General features: G+C 45.0%; 1 protein-coding gene across 7 annotated transcripts in view; it reads right to left on the bottom strand.

The window, feature by feature from the left end:
- The window catches only part of LOC134876725 (mucin-3A-like), a 33,972-nt gene that overhangs the window by 16,115 nt on the left and 5,531 nt on the right, over nt 1-12,326 (bottom strand). For 6 of the 7 annotated variants that reach the window (XM_063901813.1, XM_063901818.1, XM_063901814.1 and 3 more), the window contains exons 3-11: nt 11,779-11,882; nt 11,629-11,680; nt 11,270-11,416; nt 11,016-11,180; nt 10,316-10,468; nt 8,473-8,637; nt 7,940-8,083; nt 7,681-7,851; nt 29-190 (exon numbers count right to left, since the gene is read on the bottom strand). In XM_063901813.1, the coding sequence (XP_063757883.1) occupies nt 29-190; nt 7,681-7,851; nt 7,940-8,083; nt 8,473-8,637; nt 10,316-10,468; nt 11,016-11,180; nt 11,270-11,416; nt 11,629-11,680; nt 11,779-11,880 (1,261 nt within the window). In that variant the 5' untranslated portion in view covers nt 11,881-11,882. The remainder of the gene's footprint in view (nt 1-28; nt 191-7,680; nt 7,852-7,939; nt 8,084-8,472; nt 8,638-10,315; nt 10,469-11,015; nt 11,181-11,269; nt 11,417-11,628; nt 11,681-11,778; nt 11,883-12,326) is intronic. The other variant, XM_063901815.1, reaches the window with a different exon arrangement.

Raw genomic sequence — 12,326 nt, 5'->3', positions numbered from 1 at the left:
TAATGAAACACTGTCCTTTAAGTCTTACTTGTTGGTGATGGAGTTGTTGTTAGAAGACTTGTTGGTGATGGAGTTGTTGTTAGAAGACTTGTTGGTGATGGAGTTGTTGTTAGAAGAGTTGTTGGTGATGTAGTTGTTGTTAGAAGAGTTGTTGGTGATGGAGTTGTTTTCAGAGGACAAGCTGTTAAATCTTTAATATAGAAAAGAAGGTGGAGTTGAATCAACTATAAAGAATGACACTAATAAGATAGTTACTACTGTAAACCGTAACATGCACATTTTAAAAGCTTGAATTAGGGCTGTCAGAATATTGTTTTTTTACTGTACTGTATGATTAATGTACCAAAATGATTTGTAATAACTTTCAAAATAACTTTACAAATGTAAAGAAAGAACAAAGAATGCTGAATTATTAACATCATATTTGAATGTGGTTTATTAACATTATGTACATACAGTTGTGGTCAGAAGTTTACATACACTTGTAAAGAACATGTATTTCATGACAGTATTGAGTTTCCAATCATTTGTACAACTCTTATTTTTCTGTGACAGAGTGATTGGAGCACATACTTATTTGTCACTGTAGCGGGGTTCTACTTCATACCTCCACAAACACAGGCATAGTCGGAGAAGTAGTGACGTTATTTTATTTTGCCGGTCTCCCAAAGTGAAAAACAACTATTTACAACAAAAAATGAAAATAGTGGAAAAAGACTGGAAACATAAATAGTTTACCCTGTACCACAAGTATTCACAACAAATGGAGTTCCTCATTAACTCTGACATATCATAACGCTTAAACCAACTCTCACTGGGCTTTACAGGTGCTACCTGCTCTGTAGCTTCCCCAGACTGAACCCCGTCCCAGGCCAAACCAGCCCCTTTTAACTGTATAGCCCCTCCCACTGGGCTTAACTTTCTCATACCACCAATAGTTTCATCTCGCAAGCGCGCGAGAATTCACTACTTAACCGGGAGAAATGGTGCGCCCCGTCTTGCCAGCCACTCTTGCCGGAAGAGGAGACGGTGGTGCATATGCCTCCCACACTTGAAATGTCCGTCTAAAATCAGGTTTGTGTAAATGTATGCTTAAATGCAACGAGAACGGCCAAGTGTGCACCCATGGTCGCGCTACTAACACAGAGGAGAAAACAGTTATAATAGTGAGGTTTGTCAACCAAGCATGCAAGAACGGAAGGGAACAGGGAATGTGTGTGAATGTGAACGTGTATGTGTATGTGTGTGTGTATGCGCTGCAGCATGTGACAGAGCCGGTCAGTGACAGAGCCGCTCCGTCACATTATCCCCCTCCTCCCCTAGGTTGGCGATGTGCGGCAACCTGGAAAGGTAATCTGCCACAACATTGGTCTTGCCCGATCGGTGTCGGATGGTGAACTTGAAAGGCTGTAGTGAGAGGTACCATCGGGTAAGGCGGCTGTTGTGGTCCTTCATGGAGTTGATCCAGGTGAGAGCTCTGTGGTCAGTTTCCAGATCAAACTCCCGCCCAAGCAAGTAGTACTGCAGGCTTTCCAGTGCCCACTTTATGGCCAGGCCCTCTTGTTCCACCGTAGAATACCTGGTCTCGCGTGGCTGCAGCTTGCGGCTTAGGTACAGGATTGGATGTTCCTCTCCAGGGTCCCCTTGGGCCAGGACTGCTCCAAGGCCGACTGTGGAGGCGTCCACCTGTACCAGAAATGGTTGGTTGAAGTCCGGACTCTTTAGGACAGGGGAAGAACACAGGTAGGCTTTTAAGGTGCAGAAGGCTGCTTCACAGTCGTCTGACCAGGTTACTGGGTTCCTCTGTTCCTTACAGGTCAGGGCTGTTAGTGGGGTTGCAATGGTTGCAAACTGGGGCACGAACCGTCTGTACCAGCCAGCCAATCCCAGGAAGGACCTTACCTCCTTCTTGGTGCGAGGTCGAGGGCAGTTTTGGATAGCTTCCACCTTATCCACTTGCGGCCGCACCTCTCCTCTTCCGAGTTGGTATCCCAGGTACCGTGTCTCCTGCCGTGCCCACTCACACTTGGAAGGGTTGAGTGTCAACCCAGCCTTCTGAATCCTTCCCAGGACCAGTGATAGGTGCTGGGTATGCTCCGCCCATGTGTTGCTGAAGATCACCACATCATCCAGATAAGCTGCGCTGCAGTTGTCACAACCCTGGAGGACTCTGTTCATCAGTCTCTGGAAGGTGGCTGGGGCTCCATGCAGTCCAAATGGCATCACTGTAAACTGGAAAAGTCCAGCTGGTGTTCTGAACGCTGTGTATGGCCGGCACGACTCCTCCAGCGGCACCTGCCAGTATCCCTTACACAGATCGAGGGTGGTGATGTACTTGGCAGCTCCGATCTTCTCCAGCAAATCATCAATTCTTGGCATGGGGTAGGCGTCAAACTCCGAGATGGCATTGAGCTTCCTGAAATCAATACATATCCGGAGAGACCCATCCTTTTTGAAGACAATGACCACTGGACTGCACCACTCTGAGTTGGAATGCTCAATCACCCCAAGCTTCAACATCTCCGCCACCTCTTTCTCCAGTTTTTCCACCAGCTGTTGTGGGACCCGGTAGGGACGTTGGCGGATTGGTCGTCCATCCTTCAGGCGAATGACATGCTCAACAATGGTGGTTTTCCCTGGACTGGCAGCAAAAAGTGATGGAACTTCCTGAAAGATCCGCAGGAGCCGCGTAGCTTGCTCCGGTGCAAGATGTGCCAGCACAGGAATGGCAGTTGTGGTTAGACTTTCCAACCCAGTCTCCACCTCCTCTTCTGCATCCACCTCCTTCACCAGCAGAACCTTTGCTGGGGCCTGGATTGGACGCTCCTTCCACTCTTTTAGTAAGTTCACATGGTAGGTCTGTTTTGTTTTCCTCTTCTCTGGGTGATGGACCTCGTAGGTGACCAAGCCCATCTTGCGGGTGATGACATACGGCCCCTGCCACTTTGCCAAGAGCTTGCTGGTGGAAGAAGGGAGAAGCAACAGGACTCTTTGGCCAGGCTGGAACTCACGGTGCCGAGCCTGTTGGTCATACCAGGTCTTCTGGGTTTTCTGGGCCTCACGCAGATTGACCTCTGCCTCCTCCTTGTATTTTGCCAGCCGCTCCCTCATCTCAAGAACAAACTGTACCACCCCCCTGTCACTTGGAGTGGTCGAAGGGGCCTCCCATCCCTTTCGGAGCAGGTCCAACGGTCCCTGTACCTCCCATCCATATAGCAGCTCGAATGGGGAGAACCCTGTTGAGGCCTGGGGAACCTCTCGGTAGGCGAAGAGCAGGAATGGTAGCCATCGGTCCCAGTCCTTGCCAGTGTCCTCCACAAACTTCTGGAGCATCCTCTTCAGCGTCTGATTGAATCTTTCAACAAGACCGTCAGTCTGTGGATGGTATGGCGTGGTCTTGATTGCTGAGATGCCCAGTTGTTTATGGAACAGCTGCATTAACCTGGAGGTGAAATTGGTCCCTTGGTCCGTCAGGATCTCGTCCGGAATCCCCACTCTGGAGAACAGCTGTACCAAAGCCCGCAGAACAGCGGGTGCGGTGATGGTGCGCAGGGGAAAGGCTTCTGGGAAACGGGTGGCATAATCACACACCACCAAGATGTACTGGTGACCACCACTGCTTTTCACCAGAGGGCCCACAATGTCCATAGCGATCCTGCGGAATGGAACAGAAATGACAGGAAGTGGCTGCAGAAAAGCCCGGTCGGACTTGCGAGCAGTAGCGGTTTTCTGACATGTGGGGCATGTGCTGCAATATTTCTGAATGTCGGTGTACATGGAGGGCCAATAAAAACGTGAACTGATGCGAATATAGGTTTTGTGGCGGCCTAGGTGTCCGGCCCATGGGAGTGTGTGTGCTAGGTGCATGACAAGTGCTCTACAGCTAGCAGGGACTACAAGGCGTCTATGGTCATCCTCAATTGTATACAACACATCTTTATCAACAATCAACCTCTCCCTTGCCACACAGTTCCCGTTTGTCTGATTCCCCATTTTCACAAACAAAGGTTTCAACGTTTCATCCCCCCTTTGCAACACAGAAATATTTTCAGGTACTTCCCACATTTTAGTGGACAGTAAACCCGCGCTCTCCGGTACCGTTGGTCTTAGCTGCTTCTCAAAGCGGCGTTGACGACGGGATTTTTTTGGCCCCTTAGTGCCACCCTCACACAGACTACTGTCAAGGTCTGGGAGTGGTTGGACACCAGCTTTCGCTTGGGCTCGAGTGGTCACAGGACAGTAAACATTCACATTGACCTTCCCCCCAGAGTCAGTTTCCGCTGGCAGTTCTTCTTTGTGCAGTAAGTCCAGAAGTACTGGTAAGTCCCATCCCAGGATAGCATCTACTGGCAAGTTCTTTACCACCCCAACAGTCAACAGGTAAGGCTGCTCATCAATGGTCACCGTTAAGTCCGCTTTGGGATAAGGATGCTTATCCCCATGAACACACAAAATGTCCGCCTGTCTGCTGTAATCCACTCTGCCTACTGGCACTAGACTGTGTTTAACCAGCGACATGAAGCTACCAGTGTCCAACATAGCAGTAACCTGCTGACCATTAACCATGACAGTCTTATAGCGCTGAACTCTTGCTTCCATTTCCCCCGTGGGCCCAACCTCTGCCCGCGGTGCATAGCAAGCGCCTGTGACCTTTGCTCCGCGGACTGGACACACAGCAGCTTTGTGGCCCGGCTGCTGGCAATAATAACAAACCAAGTCCTTACCGGCTGCTCGTTGGTTTGGGGCAGTACTGGTGTTACCTGGAAACTCCTGGCCATACTCTCTCCTTGTTGGCCTGGGCTGGGGCGGCTGGAGTGTTGGTCGGGGTGCTGCACTGGTGGAGCGTATAGCTGGTCCTCCTCTGCGAGCATTGAGGTACTGTAGAGCCAGCTTGGCAGCTGCCAGGCCCTCTGCTGGCTCATGCTCCTTCACCCAGGTCCTCACCTCATAGGGAAGTAGCCGGAGTAACTGCTCCAAGATGATGGCCTCACCAATCTCCTCCTTGGTGTGTTGCCCTGGCCGAATCCAGCGCCGGTAGAGGCCCTTCAGGCGATGGTAGGTCTCGGTGGGGTTCTCGCCTTGTGGTAACGTAGCAGACCGGAACTGCTGCCGGTATGTCTCTGGGGAAATGTCAAATTTGATCAGCAGCGCTGCTTTTAGGTCTGTATATGAGTGGGCTCTATCCTCGTCCATCGCGGTGTAGGCCTCCAATGCCTTCCCCGCCAGCAGGGGAACTAGCCTGCATGCCCACTCACTCTCTGGCCATTTCCATGTTTTGGCAATGCGCTCAAACCGCAACAAATAGTTTTCAATGTCCTCACCCAACTGGTATGGCGGAATCTTTGGCTCAGCATAGTGCCTCCACTCTGGTCTTGGCTGCTCCGGTCTGCCGCTAGCGTCGGGAAACGGGAAAGAAGGTGCCGGTGATGGGGTATACTGCTGCATACGCCTGGGTGCCGGTGTTGGTAGGTAAAGTCTTGGGCTACTTGCCGTCACTGTGCTTGAGGTCTCAGCAGTGACTGGCAAGTGGGGAGTATGCGACACTTGGACCACATTTTGAGGTGGCTGGGTGGCAGGTTGGGGCAGGTGGTCAGTCAACGGGAGAGAAGCCCTCAGACCTCGGAGCTCTGTCAACAGACCCTCAGATCCTCCTCCTTCTTTCCTGACCTGCCAAAAAGTCTCTCATCAATGTCAGTAGCTCTCCACCTGGACCACCTGTCGCTGCTGCCGTAGGAGCTGCTGGAGGCACCCAGAACCCGTCCTCCTCCTCGTTGTCCTCTGATGATAGAGCTGTTTCCCAAGCCAGGTCTGCATTGGCGGTTGCTATTCCTTCATACCGCGGTCGCTGCTGGGAACGCAATCCTGTGCGCCGCTTTGGGAGGCGGTTTGTCTTTCCCCGACTAGCCATCCCACCACTGCCACCATATGTAGCGGGGTTCTACTTCATACCTCCACAAACACAGGCATAGTCGGAGAAGTAGTGACGTTATTTTATTTTGCCGGTCTCCCAAAGTGAAAAACAACTATTTACAACAAAAAATGAAAATAGTGGAAAAAGACTGGAAACATAAATAGTTTACCCTGTACCACAAGTATTCACAACAAATGGAGTTCCTCATTAACTCTGACATATCATAACGCTTAAACCAACTCTCACTGGGCTTTACAGGTGCTACCTGCTCTGTAGCTTCCCCAGACTGAACCCCGTCCCAGGCCAAACCAGCCCCTTTTAACTGTATAGCCCCTCCCACTGGGCTTAACTTTCTCATACCACCAATAGTTTCATCTCGCAAGCGCGCGAGAATTCACTACTTAACCGGGAGAAATGGTGCGCCCCGTCTTGCCAGCCACTCTTGCCGGAAGAGGAGACGGTGGTGCATATGCCTCCCACACTTGAAATGTCCGTCTAAAATCAGGTTTGTGTAAATGTATGCTTAAATGCAACGAGAACGGCCAAGTGTGCACCCATGGTCGCGCTACTAACACAGAGGAGAAAACAGTTATATAATAGTGAGGTTTGTCAACCAAGCATGCAAGAACGGAAGGGAACAGGGAATGTGTGTGAATGTGAACGTGTATGTGTATGTGTGTGTGTATGCGCTGCAGCATGTGACAGAGCCGGTCAGTGACAGAGCCGCTCCGTCACAGTCACAAAAAGAAATCATGAAGTTTGGTTCTATGAGTCTTCTGAAAATGTGATCAAATTTGCTGGGCCAAAAATATGCATACAGCAATGCTAGTATTTGGTTACATGTCCTTTTGGTCATTTTCACCTCAATTAGGTGCTTTCAGCAGCCATCCACAAGCTTTATGGTTGAATCCTTGACCATTCCTCTTGACAAAATCAGTGCAGGTCAGCTAAATGTGTTGGCTATCTGACATGGACTCATAAGAAGATAAGAGGCAATGTTTATATTTTTGACCCAGCAGATTTGATCACATTTTCAGAAGACTCATAATAAATTCATGAAAAAAAACAAAGAAGTATGTGCTCCAATCAATCTGTCAATCTGAGTTGTAGGAATTATTGGAAACTCAATACTGCCATGAAACACATGTTCGTGAAAAGTGTATGTAAACTTTTGACCACAACTGTACTTACCTGTATGTTTTGACATTGTTAGTTTGAACAGAACTCATTATATTTTTCTGAATATTATATTTAAAAGAGTGGAGTCATCTTACATTTTTGGGGTCCCTCTTTTGCTTTGGGGTTTTCCCTTTCCCGTAGTGTGTTCTATAGGTTTTAGTGCATGTAAATGTGCTGCAAAGAATACAATTGTGTTCCCCCCAGACAGATTTTCTCTCCCCCCCCCCCCCCCCCCCCCCCACTGCCTGAAACGTCTCCTTTGGACTCCTTTGTTTACTTCCGTGACATAGTCTCATCACTATGTTACACTCACGCTTCTATTGGCTAGCACTCCAACACATTGTCCGTAAAAGGGGCGGGACATATCCAACACATCTCAAAGCGCTTGACCAATCACAAAGACGGCCAGCTAACCAATCAGAGCAGATTGGGCTCTGGTTTCAGACAGAGGGTGAAAAGAGGTGCTGCAGCACAGGCAGTATGAGAAAAATAAAGAGCTTTCTGAACATTAAAGCACGGAGAAATGCCCCAGTAGAGGCACAAAATACAATATGAACCTGAAGATAAGAAAAACCTGTAAACTAACTTACTGTATTGATCAGCAGACTGGCAGTATTGCCCTTCAGGAGGAATGGCATTGATGCATCCACATGTGTTGCTTGTATTACCATCACATTTCCCATAGGTGTCACACTTGTCACACGGCCAAAGATAGTCATTTTCACAGCGGCACTGAAACCCAGTGTTATCTTGGCTGCAAACTTTAAAGAGAATAACATATTTTCACTTGTGAAAAGGGATAAAGTTTGAAATAGATATAAAAAAATGATATCATGTGTTTGTTCTTACCTGTGGTGATATTAACATCTAAAATGTTAACTAAGGAGCTGATCTGGACCGGCAAAGTTAGACTGTTCACGGCGTTTCTCAGCTGATCCGCATCACTGGTAATCACCTCGATACTAATCTGGTATTCATAAAATACTGGAGTTACTGTAGAAAAAGAGAGTCGAATTAGAAACCACTTTTTTAATGAACTTCTTCCAAACCTAGGTCATGTCCTGACACCTGGGCAAACTTGCTGACTGAAGATTGTAAAATGCAGTTATAGTCCAGAATAGATGTTCATATTTTTCTCATTCTTTTCATATTGTTTCATATTTTATGTTTGCTTATTTAGATGTTCTTATGTTTGTAATCCTATAGTAGGCCTATGAAATTTCACCTTGAGTGAGAGAGAATTGTAAAAAAGGACACAAACCAAATACAGATTACAGTGCAGAAAAAATACCCGTAAATATTATATCTGTATGCTCTGTGTGTTACATTAAATGTAAAAGAAAACCTTTAATAGTTCAATCATTTAAAGTGTAGGCTATCACCTGTCTGTGGCACGCAGTATTGTCCATTGGTAGGAATACTGTTGATACACCCACACGTGTTGTCAATGATGTCATCACAGGCTCCGTATGTAATACAGTTTCTATATGACCACACATACTGTTCCTCACATCTGCACTGGAAGTTTGTACCATTTGGGTAACACACTAGACAAAAACAAACAAACAAACAAGCAATAAAACAGGCATTAGAATCAGTTATAGTACTTTGTAATCTACCACTACTGAAAGTTTGTCTACCTTACATATCAACATGTATCCATTCACACGCACTTTAATAAACTGATAGCAGGGTTAACAAGTGGACAAACTGGACTCATGAGGATCTAATCGTATCTGTTTATTTCCACACTTTTTACTGTGCATTGGGAGAAATTATACTTTACTAGGACACCCCAACATGCCGACTAAAGGAGCAGGACCATTGATCTGCGGATTCGTTGACGACCAACTTTAAATCCTGAGTCAAATCCCACCACGTAAAACATACGCAGCAGTTTCTTACATCCATAGCATACTTGCTTTATGGCGTAGTATTGTATTGAAGGCCAGCCACTCCAGATTGCAAAAGCCGCATTCACATGATACACGTTAACACGACACTGTGCTGACATTGTGTTTCTATGGAGAAAGCGATGTGGCCTGACTAGGCGGAAGTGCTGCCCTCGGTGTCGCGCATGGCTAAAAATTGTCGCCAATCGCTGCGTTCAACGTTCACAATCTTTAGACTTTCACCTACATACAGCGTGTCCTGACCTTTGGACACGTTGTACGTAGCGACGTAAGCTAGCAATGGAGGTAACCTTCAAAATGAAACGTAACTGGCTCTTGCCCAACCACATGGTGAGCAGAGGCCAGATTTATGCCCCCTGCTAGCCTACCACAGCTGGCATCTGATTGGTTAAATGTTGAAAAGGTCAGCGTTAGACAAGGGCGAAGTTTAAATAATTGGACCTTTGAGGGGAGCGCTTGGTGACAATTTTGAGTGGTGTGCGACGCCGAGATTAGGTTTCCCGCCTTGTCGGGCAGCACTGCTCTCTCCAAAAAAATACACAACTGCAACGCTTATCATGTGCATGCAGCTTAGTGGTCAGAAAGATGTCCCATTGACCAATATTGTCCAACAGCAATCTACCCCCGAAAACCAACCTCGAATTGTTTTGAAGGCCCCTTTACTCCGAAGATAAACACTCACAGTGCAATGAACAGAAGAAAATAGATTATTGTTATGGACTGATATGATATTTTTTCCTACTGTCAAAGGCATGACTTGCACTCTGGACATACTGTATATATACAGTATATATTTGACACTTTGAATTATACAAAACAATTGAAAAACACTTAATCAATAATTAATAAATAATTGGAAAGGATGTTATTGTTTAACTTGTGCACACGCCTGCTAGTACCCTGGAGGATTTTCTTTGTTGACACACACTTGTATGTGTATATTCATGAACTTTCCAAACTTGCTACACCTCAATGAAATGGGTTAGGGTTAAAGTCCCATTTTGAGAGGAGGAGGAAGTATGTATAATATAAAATAATGTGTGTTTAGCCAAAATAAAGTTGAGTGATTATGAAGATGAAGAGAGCATATTGCAGCATGTCACTTCCTCCAAAGTTAATAAGTGAGTCATTACTCTGTAAACACTTAAGAGAAATAGAAATATAAGCAGACACCATCAGGAATGGATTGAATTGAATGTATCACATGGTCAGATCTGGGCAAAGGCATACAGTACACTTGAATACACCCTTTGTCTTGTGTAACATAATTTGCACCCCATGCTTTTAGCACCAAACAAAGCTCCATGCTTACCTGTGGAGATGTTAACGTGTGTGACGTTCACAGTTGGACCCAAGGCTAGGGAAAAGTCACCGTTATCCAGGATACTTCTGAGGGCGTCCAGTGTCTCAATATCAGTAAAATTCAGCTGCACATCTACATCATACTCAACCTGAGCCAGAAGCCCTGTAGGAAAAATACAACATGATGTAGGGTCTTCATTGGTTAAAGGGCATCTCATTGTTCACAAAAACAAAGATGTAATAATTTAAAGTCAAATTTAAATTTGTGTTTTCTCTTAGAGCTAATGGTCCTTTAATGATAATCACTCCAAATGTTAAATATTTTAAGCTCTTTTATTTAAAAGTTTTAGCCAGTGCAAGCCTTTGAAAGGAAACATATATTAAATGTATACTTTTGGGGTTTTCCCTTTTCTATGGTGTGTTATAAGATTGTGTGCATGTTAATGGCCTGCAAGGGCTACCATCCCTGTGATCCCTAAAGAGGGAGTTTCCCCCTAATACAATAATGTGTGATTTGTTTATGTAATACATTTTGTTAAGTCAACATTTCAAAATGTTTCAGTGCAGGGCTCCTTACACTCAGTGTTAACTTGAATTATCATTCATTGAATTGCACTGAATTTAATTGACCCAAACTATCGCTCTCCTTTTACCTGGCTGCTGCTGGCAACTAGCAATGAAAGGAAATCAATAAGTAATGACTTGCTCACCTGATATTCCCTGGCAGGACTGGCCATCAGCTGGAATAGCATCAATGCATTTACAGATGCCATTAACAATGGAATCACAGGCTCCATATGTGACACATGTGCTGTATGGCCAAGCAAAATTGTCCTCACATCTACACTGGAAGCCAGTGGCAGTCAAGGAACACACTGTGGAATGAGAAGTGATCAGTATAGCATAACACGTGTTAATATGTTGATAAGAGGGTCAACATACTGTAGCTACTTAAATTACTTACCAGTTGTGAAGGTTATGTCCGAGATCGCTGTATTATTGTCAAGTTGTATGGGAAAACTATTGAAAGAGGACTGAAACTGCTGAATTATTGCCACGTCAGAGGCATTCAATTCAATATCAAGGGTGTAATTCCATTGGTTTGTAGCCACTGGAGAGATTAAAATGAAGACAAACAAATTATATTTATATATTGTTTAAGCATCTACACACAATATACAAGTTCTTAATAGTTGGTATTTGGGGAAATACTTTTTTGAGTTGGATGAGAAGATTGACAAGTGTTAAATATGTTCAACTATCACATTGGAATAACACAAGTATTATTCCAATATTCTTTAACATTAAAAAATGCAGACCTACCACTCCTTTTTCCCCTGGTGTGAGGTAGAAATGATTCTTCATCATTGTGATTCTGAAACAACATACAGTATAGGTTTGATGCTCAAATACCTTTGAATTTGCCTGTGATCCCATATTTTCTGTTCAGTATTGTAAACACAGTTAACCTACCGGTAAAACCTGACCTGGAGATTCACTGAAGTTCCCTGTTTCCAAAATAGTTAGTGTCAGGAGAAGGGCAAAGATGGACAAGCATATCTTAGATATTGCCATTCCTTCAGAAAGTGGGACAGAAGAGAAAACATATGTATATATATATACATACATATATCATACCACCAAGACTAACATGGTTTGTATTGTTAGATAACAACATAGATATGTAACACTTTCATAATTCATAAAAGAAGAACTATATTTACTTAGCTAAAATAAAGTTTAGCCGGGAAACCAATACATGTGTAAGGGTGTTTCAATTATAGAAATAGTATTTGATACGTTTTTATGTAATTCATTTCCTAGACTTATTTTTCTGGGGGAGTGAATTTCTGGATACCATTGGACAAATGGGTGCTGTAATTTGATTGGTGCAATATCTGTGTGGACAGGTCATTTTTGGTTTTATAACTTAAATCACATTGCCAGGCTAGTAACAATTTTCAGGATGGCTGTTGTTGCTCCATTGCATGTGTAATTAAAGCACTTGTACGTGACATTAG

Source organism: Eleginops maclovinus, chromosome 15, assembly GCF_036324505.1.
Source record: "Eleginops maclovinus isolate JMC-PN-2008 ecotype Puerto Natales chromosome 15, JC_Emac_rtc_rv5, whole genome shotgun sequence".
NCBI lineage: Eukaryota > Metazoa > Chordata > Actinopteri > Perciformes > Eleginopidae > Eleginops > Eleginops maclovinus.
This window is presented reverse-complemented; position numbering and strand designations above follow the sequence as displayed.